This window comes from Coptis chinensis, chromosome 1 (genome assembly GCF_015680905.1).
Source record: "Coptis chinensis isolate HL-2020 chromosome 1, ASM1568090v1, whole genome shotgun sequence".
NCBI classification, from domain to species: Eukaryota; Viridiplantae; Streptophyta; class Magnoliopsida; order Ranunculales; family Ranunculaceae; genus Coptis; species Coptis chinensis.
The window spans coordinates 38,210,877-38,230,051 of record NC_141456.1 but is presented as its reverse complement, the minus strand read 5'-3'; the positions used below and the strand labels follow the sequence as shown (position 1 = coordinate 38,230,051).

Genomic DNA, 19,175 nt, shown 5'->3' with positions numbered 1-19,175 from the left:
TTGTTTTGAGACAAATGTAATAGAGTTGGTTAGTTTCTTTGTAGTTTAATAATGTGATTTAAGGATTGTTCCTTTTAGTTTTCTTTAGATTTCAGTTTTGTATATATCGTGTTTGATAACAGGGGTTTGGGTTTTGTTTCACCCCGGGTTTTCAGATAATTAAATATAATTGTTTTAAATATTGTCTGAAAATTTGGGGTGTGATACAAAGGGTAATGCAAAGAAATTTAATAAACTCAGACACACAAATGTAGTTTTTCAAACAATACTTTCCCATTCATGATTCTCGATCGCTCCTACAAACCATTAAATCTATATCAGCGAGCCCAAACTTGCTGATGTGAACCCAAAGAAAAATTAGGATATGATATATCATTGTGGGTTTCACTGCTGCCTCTACTGCAGAGATTTGTTCATTGCTCTCCAAACAGTGCCTTGCTCATTAGATGATCAAGAATTGTTTTGGCTCATGGATTAGCATTATGCGTTTTTAAGAAGAGATTAAATTGAGAGGAGATTAAAATAATGATAATTGCACAAACTAAAAAAAGTTATGTAAAGAAGAAGAACAAAAAATAAATTAAGGGTGGTTATTATTTATCTGATAAGTAATTATATTTTGCAATGGCGAAAAAATAAAGAAATTATCTCAAAAAAATCACAGGTGGCGGGCCGTCTCGAGTCAAAAGCCCAAATTCTAATGTTTTTCTATAAAACAATACTTATGCCGATGAAAAGAAATTAGAGAGTATTAAAACCCAAAAAAATTATTGGTCCGGCTTTTAAGTTGTTTTTTTTTAAAACCAGGCTCTCTAGCCCAATTTCTTGCATCCATAAATACTTTGTTTTTTTGCAACTCCAATTGCGTGAACTTTACCAAAAAAAATAATAATTAGTGGCCTAAATGCAATGGGCGGCTGGAGATGGATTCGTTGTAGAGATGGTAATGTGGAGTGGATATGGATTGTTGGACTCGGGCTGGGTTTGGCTGGCTGGACGTCCAATGGCGTGGAGTGTTGACCTTGGGGCTAGATTTCGCTGTCTGGACATGTCAGAATATGTTATTTTGGTCCAATGAAATGGTCCAAAATGCAGTTGGCGGCTGGTGACGTTTGGACTTGGGTTGGATTTGACGGGCTAGACATATTAGATTGTGTTTATTTAGTCTTACGGAAGGCCCAAAATGACATGGGCGGCTGCAGATCCAACAATTAAAAAAAGAGGTATGCTATATGAACCTACATTTTAGACCTACTATTTAAATCAACTAGTAGGACTCACTATTTGAACAACGTTGGTTTGCATTTTATTATGAAGACTTTTAACACATCAGTAAGTTCAAATAATAAGTCAAATAAGTAAGTCGGTATAATATATTTGTTAAAAAAGTTTGTGTGGTAGAGTGTTAGACTTGGGCTTCAAGGAGCGGGCTGAATATAATATGTGAAAGAATACCTTAAAAAGATGGCGTGTATGGCTGCATTTGACGGGCTGAAGTTTTAACAACAGGTTAAAGCTGGCCCAAAATTGAGCGGTAAGTAGGATGTGCTAATCTTAATCAGTTGCCATCTTACTCATACGACATATAATAAGATCGATTAACAGAAAGTCAGCTTTAAATAGTTTTAATCTTTATTTTTTATCATTTGCGTTTAGCCTACTTGCAACATTTGATACACATACATGACACATTCACAGCAAGAGTTTGTGTTATTCTTAGCTTAAACAATATGAACGTGGACATTTTATGTCATTTTCACTAATTCAACTCAAAATAGTTATAGGAATATAGAACCCAACATGATTCCTTTAGATTCTTAAAGAGTGTGTTGGCGTTGTTGAGGCTGATAATCTCTAGGACGATCAGTAATCCAGAAGCAAGGTAGCTAGAAAAGTGGTGGCAACATGCAATATATAGCTCTCCTCAGTGCGAAACAGCAACAGATAAATAAAACCTAGGATTTAGTTTTTAATACAAACTGTTTACGTAACTAATTAACGACAGACATTGAGTTAATTGAAGTTAGAGTAGTCAACAAAGTGTGGTAGTTGCTGTGTGTCTAGGCCTCTAGCTTTGAAGTATGCAGTAGTTTCTTTGGCGCAAAGGTGATGTGTTTACTCATCTTCGTCCTTCATTCGTTTAAAGCTTTCCTAAAAAAAAAAAAAAGAATAATTTAGCCTCTTCATTATATATATTTAATTTATCTTTACTTAACGACTTATTTCTTTTCGCACTTGAGTTTTTGACTTGCATAATTTGGCCATGCACACAATAGTTAGTTCGATTAATTGTTAGTCTAATCAGTGATAAATTTGGTTTTCTTCATGTTAGTTTCCACTTTCACACACACAAATAACCACTAAAAAGGTCGCCATGTAACTATAGCTAATTGTGCATGGCATAAAATGTCACAACATATATATATATTTGTAAGAATATATTTGCAAGAATCAGGTAACTTTTATTGATATTTTCGGTATACACCCGGATGATTTTTCCTCCTCTATTTTTCTTTTCATTTCCTAACGCACTACATATCCTATATTCTAATTTTTATCGAAATACATATATATATTCTAAGTTTCTAACAGTATGTTTGGTATATTTTTATGTACATTGGAAAATATGGCCGGACATATATATGGATATCGATATTTATAAGGGTATGATTCTTTGTTATTACAATTAAGTTAACTGAGGCAATTATGGTACTTTATTTGTAATGTTGATTAGCGACCTTGGTATTGGATCAAATGTAGCAAATGTATGTAGCTCAGTCCAAATATAATTAAGCAAAGAAAAAGGTATCTATCTAAGCTACTTAATGATTAGACTTGGCTTCCAAGACAAGTGATATACTTACCTAGTTTGTATCACTCAGTGATGTCTCAAAGGCAAAATTATGTGATGTCATTCTTCAGCAAAGAGTTTAACACAAAACGATATATATCTATGCAGTCATGTAGCAACAGCGTGCGTAAGGCTGGGTGCAATGGCTCTCCATTCCCTCAAAAGTAGAAGGAGTGGCGGTGGTTTTTGCTCTTTATCTCCATAATACTCTCCATATATAGAGAGTAATATTGAGGAATAGTGAGGAATAGAGAGTGTATTCCACGCAAGTTGAAATGGCAAGGTTTGTAAAAACTCAAACCGCCAACTTAAAATGGCGTGGAATGCATTTTTTTTTTTTAAATTATGCGCCGGTCGAAGTGGCGTAGAATGATCCAAACCATTAGACACCAAAATTGACTCCCCATCCTCAAAACATTATTTTTTGGTGGAATGGAGATAGAGGGTGATGCACCATTGGACTCAGCCTAAACAAAACAATGTGCTTGGAGCCCTGGATGGTCCAATTACTTCCAAACTAAGACTCGATCTGCACTTAAACGTGAACGAATTTATATTAGTTTTCAATTTAATTATTAGACCATACACGAATTATTCAAACTAGATTGATGCATGCACAACATATGTTTTGTTTAAAGCATAGAATGGCAATATCATCAATTGACTAAAAAATAGGGGTACAATAGTCAACACAATAACTTTGCTTAAAGCATAGAAGAGCAATATTGTAAGAGTCCAATGGGGGTTATATGAGCTGCTAAAGGCAAATATAGCACCCCAACTACAAAAATGTCATTTCAATGGGGGCTGCTAAAAGGGTCTTAAATTTGGAATGAATCAAAAATCCAGTCAAAATTAAGACCTTCGCTAACCGGTAGCTGTCATAATAAGTTCGGGAGACAGACGACATAGTTTTTGCCGTCTGCGTGTTAAATTTCGATAGATAGCAGCAACTGTGTCATCTGTCCAAAAAAATTCAACTTTTAAGTTACAAAATAATGGACGGACAGCAGAAACTATGCCATCCTTATCATTTAGCACTTCAAAATAGAAAATGTGATTGAAATGGTTTTTTAATTTTGGGGTGCCAAATTTAACTGGAAAAACTAAAAAATCTACGTGGCACCTTTTAGCAATCCAATTTAACAACTCTCCATTCAACTGGCTCTCAATCGACTTAAAAATAGAACATACCATAGTCAAAACATAGATTAAGAGATTTAGAGTTACATTTTAAAAAAAAAAAAAAAAAATTAAAAAAAATACTGTAGAGCTGATGGTCGCGATCTTTATAATAGTTTAGACTTATCTTTAATTTATGTTTTGCTCTTCACTGCGGCGGACAGCATTCTTTTCCTTTTTTAATCAAATCGCAGAAGTCAAACTTCTACCTGAGTAACATTTGCCTAGGAGAAATGCTCGTCGTTGCAATTGATTTCAAAACTTATTTAGTATGATACGCTATTATAAAAAAAAAAAAAAAAAAAAAAAATTTAGTATGGGAGGGGACAGTAAGAAGTAATAATAATAAAAATAATGAACATTTATTTCCAATAAAAATGAGTCAATACATATTCAATCAATCTGGAAGCAAAATTCCAAATCTAGTGCAGGAACCAGCGTATAATTGTTTATTTGATTCCATGTTAACCGCTTAGTGATTTGGCTTTATCTAAAAACAAACAATATAAGAAGCTTAAACTTTCAAACCTTTCCTCGTTTCTTTCATTTCAAGGTACGTAAAAAAAACCAACAATGGCGAGCAAGTTCTTGGCCTTGTCATGCATACGAAATGAAAGCACTAGAGACTTAACTCCAAGACCTCATTACCCATCCATGCCTAAATATCCAAAGGGTGTTTCTGTTGAAGAAGAGAACAACATTCAAGGATCAGAAGCCAAAGCCTTGTTTTCTGTTTATGGAATGACTTGTTCTGCTTGTGCTGGTTCTGTTGAAAAAGCTATTAAACGATTACCTGGTATTCGTGAAGCTGCTGTTGATGTTCTTGGTAATAGAGCTCAGGTTCTGTTTTATCCCAGTTTCGTAAATGTAAGTTCGGTTATACAATTCAGTTTTGAGATAAAAGCTCGATTTGTGAAAGTTTACGCTATTTTTTGGAATTTTGAAACATGCCATGATCAAAAAAATATGCAAGAAGAGAAATTTTCTTTGTTTGCATTGGTTATTGGCTTAGGTGCTTATAATAGTTTTAGAAAATTTTAATTAGGAGAAAGATTGGAACTTGGAAAGGAAAGTTGATTGACCAGCACTTACTTTGTAAAAGAGTAGAAATTAATATGAAGGTTTGTTAATTAAGATTTTTAAGCTAAAGAACAAACAATTCTAGCAATTATTGTTGTATATTGAATCATTTGAGTCAGTTCAGTATGATGCAGGGTTAATTTAGAAATTTCAGGGAGTATGCTTGTTAGTTACCCTTACGTACTCTGAATGCAAATAAAAATTACTTCTAGGTAAAATCTATGCAAAAGCACCCCCAGGTCCGCCTAGCCTCGGCTCAACCCGCGCCCTAAGGTCGCCTACAGTCATGAACTCTTTCGCCATCTCTTTTCTTCATTCGAAGACAATGATTGACTTTATAGTAATTGTTTTATGGAAAAATTTATGCGTCTTCATATTGCAGATCTGGGCATATATAATAGTATATTAGTATGATATAAGTATTTGTCAACCTGAAACCTACTCCAAAATTGTACTATTTAGTTGTCCCAAATGACCAAACCCAACAATCCATATAATTGGCACTCTGATGCCGATTTGCGTGTCCTTGGAGCCATTTTTCAAATTATACAGATAAAAGTATTGGTGGATTCATGACAAAGTTGATAGTCTTTAGTCTTTACTAATACTAGCATGTAAAGATTGCTCTGTGGTAGTACTACTAGAAGGATAGCTACGGCATACTACCATCACGATTACTATTACCTCCTACTACTGCTGCCCCTAATGGTATTATTTCATAACACATTCATTTTTCTGATGTTGCTGCTGCTTGTTGTACTTGAAATGAGGATTTAAAGGTGGATGGAGAGTTCAGCATATGTATATTTGTTTGATAGCAGGGATTCTTCTGTTGTACCAGTCCATACTAAGACACCAGTTTGATGTAATTTGATTTTGTAGGAGGAAACTATTCGAGAAACCATTGAAGATGTTGGCTTTGAAGCTGCACTGATTGAGGAGGAGGTGAATGAGAGGTCTTCCCAGATTTGTCGGATACGCATTAAAGGAATGACTTGCACTGCTTGCACATCAACTATCGAATCTGCCTTACAAGGTATTCGAGGTGTACAAAAATCCCAAGTTGCGTTGGCAACTGAGGAAGCAGAAATTCTATATGATCCAAAGATCGTGAACCACAACCATCTAATGGAAGCGATTGAGGATACTGGGTTTGAGGCTATACTTATTAGTACAGGGGAAGATCGAAGCAAGATACAACTCAAAATAGATGGAATGCGCACTGATCGGTCAATGAGGATGGTTCAAAATTCTCTTCAAGCATTACCAGGTGTCGAAACTATAGAATTTGATTCCATGCTTCATAAAGTTTCCCTTTCTTATAAGTCCGAGCAAACAGGACCAAGAAATTTCATTCAGGTGATTGAGTCTACGGGATCCGGGCGTTTTACGGCAATGATACACCCTGAAGGAGAGGGTAAAGGTTCCTACAGGCAGGAAGAGATTAAACAGTATTACAAATCTTTCCTTTGGAGTTTGATTTTTACGATTCCAGTATTTCTCACATCCATGGTGTTCATGTATATCCCTGGTATAAAGCATGGACTAGACACTAAAGTAGTGAATATGATGAGTATTGGGGAGCTCTTAAGATGGATACTCTCTACTCCAGTGCAATTCATCAGTGGGCGACGATTTTACACTGGGTCCTACAAAGCATTACGGCATGGGTCTGCAAATATGGATGTTTTAATTGCCTTGGGAACCAATGCTGCATACTTCTACTCAGTCTATTCAGTACTAAGAGCAGCAACTTCTCATGATTTCAAGTCCATGGATTTCTTTGAGACCAGCTCAATGCTTATATCATTTATTCTTCTTGGGAAATACTTGGAAGTGTTAGCCAAGGGAAAGACGTCGGAGGCCATTGCAAAGCTTATGAACTTGGCACCCGAAACAGCTATGCTGTTAACTCTTGACACTGAGGGAAATGTGACAAATGAAGAAGAAGTTGATAGTCGATTAATACAAAAGAATGATTTAATTAAGGTACTTCCTGGTACAAAGGTAGCTTCAGATGGAATTGTTACATGGGGACAAAGTCATGTCAATGAGAGTATGATAACAGGAGAAGCCCGACCCGTGGCAAAGAAAAAGGGTGATGCAGTGATTGGAGGGACTTTGAATGAGAATGGTGTATTACATGTTCAAGCAACACGAGTTGGGTCTGAAAGTGCCCTGTCACAGATTGTTCGACTTGTGGAATCAGCACAGATGGCCAAAGCTCCAGTTCAGAAATTTGCTGACCGTATTTCTAAGTATTTTGTGCCTCTGGTTAGTATTTGCTTTTGCCATTTTCTTCTTCCCTTTCAGTTTGTTGGAGACTTCTCTCTTTCTTTTTCCTTTTTTTTTACTCGCAAAGTTCGAGAAATTTGTTCTTGGATAAATTTAGCCAATTCACTTTGTTATACATTTCAGTAAATGGAAAGACTAAAAGGATAACAGACCATTTTTTTTCTTTAACAGCTTATTGTAGGCAACATTACAATTCAGTGTTCCTCAAGTGTTGGACCATTTGGGGATTGGATCAATAATCTTTATTGTGAAGTTAATAATTTTCATAGACCTACTGAGTTTAGTTAGACCGTAGGAATAATTTTGTCTGCTATCTGTTTTGAATCAGTGTAGCTCCATTTAGAATCTTATGATATCTTATAATTTTGCAGGTCATTACGCTTTCGTTGTCCACTTGGCTCGCCTGGTATATGGCCGGTAAACTTAGTTGGTACCCCAAATCTTGGATACCTTCTTCAATGGATAGCTTTCAGCTGGCTCTTCAGTTTGGAATATCTGTTATGGTCATAGCCTGCCCATGTGCACTGGGCCTGGCAACTCCCACTGCAGTTATGGTTGGTACTGGAGTTGGTGCTTCTCAAGGTGTATTGATCAAAGGTGGCCAAGCACTTGAAAGTGCCCATAAGGTCAGCTTGACAGTTTTCTATAACTTCCTGACTACTATATACTAGAATGGTGGGAAAATGTTTCCAAGTAACTATCGGATGTTACTTGACATAAAGATATGTTTGCTACTGTTTTTTCTCATCTGTCAAACTAACTCTTGGATACTAAATTGTGCTTTTAAATCCAAATTTCTTCTGAAAACTCAAAATTGGTATGTGATGACCAACTGCATAACTTATTTTGACTACTTATATTTTCAACTGATATCTGCATCTAGTTTCCATCTTTCGATGACTTGTTCCTTGCCTAATAATGATTTTTTGCTGACGTTGCTGATTCAATGATGCTTTGAGCTTGAATTCAGCAGACAGGTTCCAGTATTCAATTTGATCTTATATAAGCATGGGTAAACTTGTGAATCACCAATAGGTGTTGTCTTGCATACGTTTTTCTGTTAAGACTGGATTGTGTTAACAATTCTTTGGACAAATGTGACTAAACACAACTAGCATGTGTATCTGATTTATCGACTATTAAAGTAGAACGGAGAATCTGTACATGTTAATAAAAAGCATTGTGTAGTACTAATATTTTGAAAGACCCTTTTTCTTTCTGTTGTCGTCCTAGATATGGTATTGGCACTAACTCCATATTTCTGTAATGGAGTATTTACCAAATAGCTCATCTCTGTAGGTAAACTGCATTGTTTTTGACAAGACTGGGACGCTTACTGTTGGCAAGCCAGTCGTTGTCAGCACCAGGCTATTGCGAAACATGCTTCTCCAGGATTTCTATGAACTGGTTGCTGCGACCGAGGTACACCTTGCTTTTAAGTTGCCTTGGGTTTGCTAAACTTGATACTCTTTTTTCCACCTTTTCTAAGCTAACAAGATAAGCAATGATTTTGACGAAATCGTTAAATATGATAGGTGAACAGTGAGCACCCTCTGGCTAAAGCCATTGTCCAGTACGCCAAGAAATTCAGAGAAGAAGAGAATCAAGTCTGGCCAGAAACGCGAGGTTTTGTCTCAATTACTGGAAATGGTGTGAAGGCCACAGTTCAAAACAAAAAAATAATTGTGGGCAACAAGAGTCTAATGTTGGAGTCTGACATTGCTATTCCAGTTGAAGCTGAAGAAATCCTCGAAGAAACTGAACAAATGGCACAAACTGGGATTCTAGTGTCTATAGATGGGCAGGTGGCTGGAGTGATAGCCATATCTGATCCAGTAAAGCCTGGAGCAGAACAAGTCATATCACTTCTCAAGTCCATGAAAATCGAAAGCATTATGGTGACAGGTGACAACTGGGGTACCGCAAATTCCATTGCCAAAGAGGTTGGAATCAAAACCATCATTGCTGAAGCCAAGCCTGATACAAAAGCTGAAAAGGTGAAGGAGTTACAGGTATGTTGTTCTTCTTGGAGGCTATTATTTGTGCATTAGCTCTTGTTTGTATAGCATTATGGTGTAAACACAAAATTTCATACGTCTCTTAATTATGTTCTTGTTCTAGCTTTCTATCCTGATTATATTTCAAAATTTTCATTTGATCCCCAGAGCAAGGGATTGACTGTGGCTATGGTTGGAGACGGCATCAATGACTCACCAGCACTAGTTGCTGCTGACGTTGGAATGGCAATAGGAGCAGGTACAGACATCGCCATCGAGGCAGCTGACATTGTTCTCATGAAAAGCAACTTAGAGGATGTGATAACTGCCATTGACCTCTCTAGAAAAACCTTCTCTCGCATTCGTCTAAACTACATTTGGGCTTTGGGTTACAATCTTCTAAGCATACCAATTGCCGCAGGTGCTCTTTTCCCATCAACTGGATTCCGTCTGCCTCCATGGATTGCTGGTGCAGCAATGGCAGCCTCTTCAGTTAGTGTTGTCTGCTCTTCTCTTTTGTTAAAGAACTATAAAAGGCCCAAGAAGTTGGACCACCTTGAAATTCGTGGAATCCAGATTGAGTGATGATCTATGGTTGCCTTGTGTTTTCAAGTTGGTTTCTGTTGGTCTTTCTATGTACATATTCCGTATTTAATAAAGCTCGTGTATATAAAATAAAATAATAAATGGTTTGAGAAAGATTGGAATATGGATGATTAATTGTAAATTTTGTAATTTATTGAACAAACAAACCAAATTACCAAACGCATTTTTTACCTTGAGTGGTGAAAAACGTCATTATAATTGCAATAAAATGCTTAGCGGCTTTTATCTTATAGAACAATAGTGCAAAAGAAACAAGGGAAGAAGAAATGACGCTAAAGATATATGCTGATCGTATGTCGCAACCGTCTCGGGCTATAATCATATTCTGCAAGTAATGTTTTAAGCTCCATCTCACTCTCATTTATTTTATCTTTATTTCAATTGATTTTTTCTTTTTTTCTTTTTTTTTTATTGTGTGTTGTTTGTTTTATTGGGTGTTCAGAGTGAATAGAATTGACTTTGAAGAAATTAAAGTAGATTTAGCCAAACGTGATCATCTCAAGCCTGAATATCTTGGTAAGTTCACCAAATTCAATCCAACTTCAACCTAGTGGCGTGAAAGCTCAAATTTTATGAGAGAGAGAAAAGACTGTTCCCATCTGTTTACTTGAGTAGTTGAGTATATAGTTAATTGGTGTTGCTAACTGTTGGACATGTTATATGGTTTCAGCAATCAACCCACTTGGACAAGTTCCATCGATAGCTGACGGAAGGTTTAAACTTTTCGAGAGGTATTATCTTATTTTGTGTTTGGAGTAATGATAACAAACTAGTTCCTTGTTGTGGAAAATCTTCTTTTGAAAGTGATTAATTCACACTGCGACACAATCAACTTGGCTATTATTTTTCAAATAACAATCACCATCTGGGGTCACAGTGAATTAATCTTCTACAATGATCATTGTATAAAGAGAATCTCAATTATATATACGAATAGATGACTATGCAAGCTATTTCTTTTACCAATCTCCGTTGCCTTTTGTTGCTTTTCTTGTTGCTACTTGTTATAATGATTCTGTGTTTACCATTTTGATTGTGGCTATTTTTCAGTCATGCAATTCTAAGTTACCTTGCCTATGCATTCCCAGGTGTTGCCGACCATTGGTAAGTTTAACTTATATTCATCAGCCCTTTCTCATCACCTATAGTTAGTTTGGTATAAATTTAAACATTGCAAATCATTTCTTTTTTCAATGATAAAATTAGCTTTTAGGGGTTTAAGACTTAGGGTGTGTTCACAATCAGGTATGTACCTCGCTGACATGGTCAGTGAATCCGATCAAATTTTTGTAGAATAATCTATATTGATTTAGAAGATTAACACTGAAACCAAAATGCCCTTTAAATCATCTAACCTGCTCCTCAAGATCCCATAAACATACTACTGGATCATCTATGAACTGAAGACGATATACAAGGTTATCGCCCCTCTCAAATTTGAAACCTTCAATGGGCCCTCTATAATTAGCTTGTGAGATTATTTTACCTACGACCAAGGCCACCAAAATGAACGGAGAGGGGAGATAGAGTCGTTTGTCTGAGGACCCCAAAAACTCTTGAACAAGCTGGCTGGGGAATGGGGAAGTATCACCGAGGCAGATGAAGCCATTCCTAATCCAATGGTCCTCCACAATCCACACAGCCCCAGGACTCATCCATAAAGTATCTCCATTGTTGTATCTTGCTATTTTCCATATAAGCTTTTTATTTATAATATTTGAAATAAGAAATAAAATAAGAAATTTGATAAAGAATACTGCATCTTGTTTCTCCTTTTATTAGTAAAATATAGCAACCTATCTATTTGATATTGTTTTTGTTACATAGACTGATAGACGATAGATCTATACGACTATGCTGCAATCTCTCTCTCTCTCTCTTCATATGCATTGTGGATTTGTGGTAAATAATATATGCTATCTATTTATTTATCTAGTTGTGATCGTTATCTTTTATTTACTTATTTATTTGTTTGTTTGTTTTGGATATCATCCCATGCTATCCCGTCTCCAAAAAGGCTTTTTCTGTATTCCTTTTGTAAGGTATCCAGCTGATCTTTTCAAGAGGGCCAAAATTAACTCAGTCTTGGACTGGCATCATTCCAATTTACGCCGTGGTGCAGGTGAGGTAAATTCCAACTTGTGTATCTGACTTGCCCTTTTTACCAGTGTTATTATCTTCATAAATGTATTTCTCAGCCTCAGCTGGGCTTCAAATGTATGCTGGACCGTTGATCACGATGTGATTAATCTCAAAAGATCTTGAATTCTTTTAAGAAAAGTGAAACCAGTTTTCCATAGATGCGAAACAGGTTACACGCTTTGTTTTAATATGTGTCTTGATGCAGCCATGTTCTCTTTTTCTTTCTAATAGAGAGGAACACAAGAATAATAATGAATAAATCACACTGATGTATTCAGGAAAATAGTCCGACCAAGCTTGTTTGGCATGGCTACTATAATTTTTACAGCGTTCTATCCTTAAGCATACCAATTATAATGAATTGACATTGTCCTATATTCTCTTGAACTCTTAAAGGGGTATTTAAGTGAGCTTGTATCTAGCATTTCTTACCTGGTAACATGTTCCATAACTAACCAACTTTTCTTTCCCTTAATGTTTCTAATTAGATTGAATTTGATCAAAGGTATCCATTTTATCCTTATTTTGTCATGGAAAATGTCAGAAACTGTGTAATTAGTACACCATTGTTTTGGTTTGGTCTTTGGCAATTGATTGTTTGATTCTATGGATTAAAAACTTGAAAAAATTGCAGCCCATAGTATCTTATTCTTAAAATTTTAATACATGCATAGTGTTTTTCACAAGTGAATGGTGCATGCATAATGAATTATCCAGGTGGAGCACTCTGCTGGTCACCAAATCTTTATAACATTTATGCATTTAAGTGTTCCAACTCGTGCAAGTACTTGTGGTCCAGAAGCTAATCCCATATAATTGTGAAGTTTCCGTGTTGAAAATGTGCTCCAAACTTCCTAGTGACTTGTAAATGTATCCATGCAAGCGTCACTAGCCACTAAGTACTAACTGTGGAGGCTTCATCCATATTATTAAGAATATAGATATTGAGTACATAATTGTCTCTTCCTGTAAATTTGCTGTCACATAACTACTAAATGCTGTTTATATCTCTACAGCTACTTACGTACTAAATACTGTACTGGCACCTGCACTTGGTCTCCCTCGGAATCCAATAGCAGCTGCTGAAGGTGAAAAAATCTTGACCTCATCCCTGTTAAAACTTGAATCCATTTGGCTCAAAGGGAACGGGAAGTTCTTGCTGGGTGGCTTTCGACCATCCATTGCAGATATCAGCCTTGTTTGTGAAATCACGCAATTGGAGGTAAAAGTTGTCTGTTGAATTATTGGTATACATAATAATTCCTCTTTGAACCTTCTGCTAAGTTAGTTTTCTTGGTTTATAGAGCTCTAATAAGCATGACGTATTCTGGAAACCAAACTAGACATAGGAGACCTTAATGGACATCTCTCTGATTAGCTATTTCTGTTTCATTGTTGGAATTGAAATGGTTCCATATTAGTTGATTCAACTCTCGGTGAAATGCAGGTGCTGGATGAAAATGACTGCAATCGATTACTAGGCCCACATAAGAAGGTCTTGCAGTGGATTGAGGATACCAGGATTGCAACGAGTCCTCATTTTGATGAAGTTCACGCAGTTCTCTTCAAAGCTAAAGCAAAATTTAACAAAAAGTCTAGTGTAGCAAACTATGAGGCTGGGTCAAGCATAAAGGCTATGTTGTCATCAAAGCTGTAAGGTGGATGTCCTGTGTTCCTGTAATCTTTTAACTGGACTCTGAAGGATTTTAGTATATTCTTTTAATGCCCTGAGTAGGATATATGGATGCAGAATTGCACACTAATAATTCTATCAAATAAATATCTACTTCAAGCTTCTGGTGTTGGTGCTTATCTTTAATACATATAAAAATGTGGGGTTGAGTAACAGTGTTTTGGTGCACGTCTCAGGGGTAATTTGGTAATTCTCAGTTTTTTTTCTTTCTTTTTGAGGGGTAAAATAGTAATTTAACGTTTATAATATTTTTTAAAAACTCAGTGGAGCCCACGTAGATACCACGTGCACAGTGGCTAGTTGTATATTTATAACTGTTGTTGTGAGGGACTAATATACATAACCAATATATATTATATACGTGTCCAACATAAACAGAAATATCCTACCGACTTCATGTCATTGTCCTCCGAGCTCGCTTCATAAGCAGCTCGCCTCATGTAGGTGATCTCCTTCAGCTCACTCCAGAGTAATGCAGGTCGAACAAATGACCTTAAGCAGAACGCTTCACCTGATGACACCATCTATTATCCAAATGCAATCATTACCAGAGTCGTACTGGCATAACCCAACCACTCCCCATTATTGCGGGATTCCTACTAACACCAGCCATACACGCATCCTAGATCTCAACCACACAACTGTACTAATCTTTACATGTGTTGCGCAGATCTTCATACTCAACAACTATAAATACCACCTGCATGAACTATGTCAAACCTGATTCTTCTCTCCCCCCAGAATCAAGAGAAGATACGTAGGCAGCTCGCTACTTAGCGAACTCGGTCTTTACCAAATCCAATCCCTTCTTCTTCCTCCTATATATGTAAGGGAAAAACGCTCATTTACATTGGCGCCGTCTGTGGTCTTGATTACTTGAGAAACCACATTCACACAAATCAAAAACCAAAAAACCAAAAGTCTCAAGCCCACGAAGCATGGCAAGCCTAGAAGCTCAAGTTCAAAGCCTCGTGAACCAGCTAGGTTTGACCAATGAGAGCATTTCCTTGCTCCGGCAGAAAAATGCTACTCTTCGTGCACAAGTAGACGCACAACAACAACTAGCTGGGAACGTTGCTGAGAACGACATCAATGAAGTTAATCAGCAAATTAACGAACTATCACAGAGAATCGGTCAAAGCGCAGTGAGAAAAGACGCAACCCAGATCGTTCAGAAAATGCTCAAGAAGTACCGTGCATCGCCATTCACCACGGATGTACTAAATAAACCCTCTCCTCAGGATTTCGTTCAGCCACGTTTTCCGATGTACGACGGCAGCACATGCCTTGGGCAATATGTGGCTCGTTATATCCAGAGATTGGCATTATATAGTGCACCAGAGTTCGATCATCTCCATTGTCGCTTGTTCCCTGCTAATCTCAAGAATGGAGCACTCGATTGGTTCTTCTCACTCGAGCCAGACTCGATAAAGACCTTCGAGCAACTTACCGATTCATTTGCTAGCCAGTATATGCATAACATACGAAAGAAAGCTGATCTAGACTCGCTGTTCCAGCTCTCACTTGACGAAGACGAAACAATTCGTGAATTTTTAGGTCAGTTCAAAGCCGAACTACTGTGCATGAAAGCAAGATTGAAAGAGTATTTCGCCACCTTGGCATTTTACAACACTTGCCGTGTGCGAAACACGGCACTCGCCAGATCGCTGATGAAAGAGCGCCCCGAGACGTTATCTGAGCTTTACACTCGAAGTCCACAAATATATAAAGTTGCAGGAAGGCCTGAAGCATCAAGGCCTACCAGAAGAAGAAGAAGTCGCAGCAATATCCGACGACCACTCAACTTCAAAAAGCGACAAGCTACCAAAATTAAAAGGTCGGCCACACTAAATCGAGCAAAGAAGTCGCCACTTTCAATTCAGGTTCTATTTCCAGGCCCAGGAAGGGTGCGGATTGTGGTGCTGAAGAAATCAAATACGATCAATCAATCAAAGAAACGCTCGTTCATGGAATCGGTACATGAAAGATAAGTTATTCTATTATCACTACATATTTATGATCGAGCTGGCCCCCGCCAAAAGATTTGAGCGACCTAGCTTCCTGCTCAAGATCTTCATTTTGATCTTCTACCTATCTCTGATCAACATCTTAGTTTTCTTTGATCTTGAAATCTTGTTGTTTCAAGATGGAATCACTGATCTTGGAATCTTTGATCTTTGATATCAACATCTTGCATCTTGCTTTGATCGCATCCTGTATCTTGCATCACTAATTACATCTTGCATCTTACATCACTGATCTTGAAATCTTTGATATTTGATCTCAACCTTTACATCAGACATATCATTATTAGCCTGATCTTATGATTTGCATCTCGCCTTACCTGTGACATTTATATGATCATTTCAACCTGCTTATTTCACATATCAGGGTGCTTGAGACAATGACGTCTGGCAACCAAAAATATTGTTAATTTCGAGGACTCCCTGCCTCTTTTATTAGGATCTCTTTTGTATAAATGTCAACCTGTTTATAAGACGTCAATATGCTCACAACGTTGATGTATCAGTGAAAAAGGTCGAATGTGGTGGACAACAACACCAGATATGAGTCTCCTATCTGCACAAACTCGCATGAATAGGCAGAGTCAGGAGCAACCTCCAGTTGTTTTGGAACACGTTAAAGGCATGAGGGGATACTTAGTTGGTCTCCTGGACAGAGAGTGTATTGCTCTTGCTTGCAGAGCTGTAGTAACCCAACAATTTCTAACTCTATTCTCTAATAAGCTGCAAGGAAAGAGCTCTAAACCACAATGAATATATACCTGCCAATTATTTTTGTGGAGTTTGGATGATATGCCGAGGAATGTTGACATTGATGTCCAAGTTTTCCTCCCTGTATTTCATGTGATGCAGTGGAGCAATTTACAATCTATCTTGGTCCATCATCTGCTTACTTTTGTTTGCCATTCTCTTATACTTTCTCTGGCGGTATTATTCCTTTGGTCCAATCTATCTTCTTTTGTTAACAAGTCATGACTTCAGGAGAAACTCCTAGCAGGTCGTGCACACAGCTCGCCTAATGTCAGTCCAAGACTAGCAACAAATATCGCCTAACTGGGATTGGCTACAACCATTTGCCGACAGATTCATTATGAACTGACTCGATCATGTAACTGCTTGCATTTTCAATGACTCATATTGCCGTCTGTCATTTGATATTTGGCATTTTTGAGTGCCACTTTGCAGGACCTCTACGCCCAATGGGCACGGGTTTGACTAAAATCTCAACCTTGCATTCTACTACTAATTTCTATATCTACAGCTTCACTTACTGCAGGACGATTACACTCCGAGCTGAGGCTGGCTATAGCGATAAGTGCAAATCTAGAATCGGTCAATCAAGCTCCTAACTGGGGGCTAGCCACAGCCATCTCCGGATTAGGGGCTAGTTTACCATAACAATCTCCGAACTGGGGCTACTCACATTTTTATAGGGCAATTAAAACTTCAAAAATAAACTGGGGCTAGCTATTGACGACGATCTCCAAATCAGGATGCCCACAGACTCACTCAGGTCACGACACCCAGCTGAGTATAACGCTCACTAGAGCTCAAACGCTACATAGCGTCATCGCCTCCGCTCTTGTTGACAAGACACCAGAGATCGTCTCCGCTCTTGTTATCAAGACCCCAGAGGTTGCCTCCGCTCCTGTTATCAAGACCCCAAAGGTTGCCTCCGCTCCTGTTATCAAGACCCCAGAAGTTTCCCCAACTCCTGTTGACAAGACCCCAGAGGTCGCCTCCGCTCCTATTGTCAACACCCTAGAGGTCACCTCCGCTCCTGCTATCAAGACCCCAGAGGTCACCTTAGCTCCTGTTGTCATGACCCTAGAGGTCGCCTCGCTCCCCGTTCTCAAGACCCCGCAGGTCGCCCCCCGGATCCCGTTGTCAAGGCTAGCTATCAACCGCAATCTCCAAATCGGGGCCACTAGAGCCGCCGGCACCACTTCGTCGCATGCGAGCAAACTTCACTTGGGTCCTGACACCCACCTGAGTAACGCACTCTCTTGAGCTCATAGGCTCCATAGCCTCTCCAATTTCCACTAGTTGAGGACCTACAACTCTAAGATCAACTCAGTGAGAAAGCTCTCCGTTAGCAGTATGCTTTCATAAGCTAACACGCTCTCCGTGAGCAGAACGCTCTCTTGAGCTCGCAGGCTCCTTAGCCTCTCCAATTCTCGCTAGTTGAGGACCTACAATTGTAGGATCAACTCAGTGAGAAAGCTCTCTGTGAGCAGTATGCTTTCATAAGCTAACACGCTCTCCGTGAGCAGAACGCTCTCTTGAGCTCGCAGGCTCCTTAGCCTCTCCAATTCTCGCTAGTTGAGGACCTATAATTCTAAGATCAACTCAGTGAGAACGCTCTCAGTGAGCAATACGTTTTCATAAGCTAACACGCTCTCTGTAAGCAGAACGCTCTCTTGAGCTCGCAAACTCCTTAGCCTCTCCAATTCTCGCTAGTTGAGGACCTACAACTGTAGGATCAACTCAGTGAGCAAGCTCTCCGTGAGCAGTACGCTTTCTTAAGCTACCACACTCTCCGTGAGCAACACACTTTCTTAAGCTAACATGTTCTTCGTGAGCAATACGCTTTCTAAAGCTAATACGCTATCCACGAGCAACAGACTTTCTTAAGCTACCACGCTCATTCGAGCTATCGGGCTCCATAGCCTTTACAATTTGTATTAATTGACGACCTACGATTCTAGACTCCAATCAATTCTCACAAGTTGAGGACCTATGCTTCTAAGATCAGCTCAGTGCAGAACGCTCACTAAAGCATCCGACTCACTCGAGCTATAACTTTCTTACTAACTGAGAACCTACACTTCTAGGATCATTTCAGTACTTGTCAAACCAGCATCACTTGCATCTTCAATTACTACTCTGCGTGCTTTCCACATATGGAATTACTCTCTCATCAGGTCGCCCCGACAAAATTGGAACAACCTAATGAGAGGGGGCTCTGTGAGGGACTAATATACATAACCAATGTATATTATACACGTGTCAAACCGACCTCATGTCATCGTCCTCCGAGCTCGCTTCATAAGCAGCTCGCCTCATGTAGGTGATCTCCTTCAGCTCGCTCCAGAGTAACGCAGGTCGAACAGACGACCTCAAGCAGAACGCTTCACCTAGTGACATCATCTATTATCCAGATGCAATCATTACCAGAGCCGTACTGACACAACCCAACCACTCTCCATTATTGTGGGATTCCTACTAACACCAGCCATACATGCATCCTAGATCTCAACCACACAACTGTACTCATCTTTACATGTGTTGTGTAGATCTTCATG

At 38.4% G+C, this 19,175-nt stretch overlaps 2 protein-coding genes across 4 annotated transcripts; both read left to right on the top strand.

Moving 5' to 3' along the window:
- Positions 1-1,957: 1,957 nt before the first annotated feature.
- LOC147523866 (putative copper-transporting ATPase HMA5) lies at positions 1,958-10,140 on the top strand. Of its 3 annotated transcripts, XM_086600299.1 has the most exons (7): positions 1,958-2,106; positions 4,587-4,900; positions 5,996-7,387; positions 7,780-8,034; positions 8,708-8,830; positions 8,944-9,420; positions 9,574-10,140. In XM_086600299.1, exons 2-7 carry the CDS (start codon positions 4,607-4,609, stop codon positions 9,988-9,990), a joined length of 2,958 nt encoding a protein of 985 aa, XP_086456425.1. In that variant the 5' UTR covers positions 1,958-2,106; positions 4,587-4,606; the 3' UTR covers positions 9,991-10,140. The 3 variants fall into 3 exon arrangements, with proteins under 3 accessions (XP_086456425.1, XP_086456440.1, XP_086456434.1); XM_086600314.1 differs by lacking the exon at positions 4,587-4,900 and having other exon boundaries at positions 1,985-2,106; XM_086600308.1 differs by lacking the exons at positions 1,958-2,106; positions 4,587-4,900 and adding an exon at positions 5,303-5,821.
- A 61-nt stretch (positions 10,141-10,201) lies between these two features.
- Positions 10,202-13,948, top strand: LOC147523865 (glutathione S-transferase T1-like). The gene is made up of 7 exons (XM_086600336.1): positions 10,202-10,342; positions 10,454-10,527; positions 10,682-10,742; positions 11,062-11,115; positions 12,054-12,133; positions 13,170-13,375; positions 13,601-13,948. Exons 1-7 carry the CDS (start codon positions 10,278-10,280, stop codon positions 13,808-13,810), a joined length of 750 nt encoding a protein of 249 aa, XP_086456462.1. The 5' UTR covers positions 10,202-10,277; the 3' UTR covers positions 13,811-13,948.
- Positions 13,949-19,175: the final 5,227 nt, after the last annotated feature.

Bases quoted from the DNA above. Each gene is read 5' to 3' on its own strand.
- LOC147523866 (XM_086600299.1), top strand. From the start codon at position 4,607: ATGGCGAGCAAGTTCTTGGCCTTGTCATGCATACGAAATGAAAGCACT. The intron at 4,901-5,995 runs GTAAGTTCGGTT...TTGATTTTGTAG, and splicing joins TTTATCCCAGTTTCGTAAAT to GAGGAAACTATTCGAGAAAC. The intron at 8,831-8,943 runs GTACACCTTGCT...TAAATATGATAG, and splicing joins AACTGGTTGCTGCGACCGAG to GTGAACAGTGAGCACCCTCT.
- LOC147523865 (XM_086600336.1), top strand. From the start codon at position 10,278: ATGACGCTAAAGATATATGCTGATCGTATGTCGCAACCGTCTCGGGCT. The intron at 10,343-10,453 runs GTAATGTTTTAA...TTGGGTGTTCAG, and splicing joins GCTATAATCATATTCTGCAA to AGTGAATAGAATTGACTTTG. The intron at 12,134-13,169 runs GTGAGGTAAATT...ATATCTCTACAG, and splicing joins CAATTTACGCCGTGGTGCAG to CTACTTACGTACTAAATACT.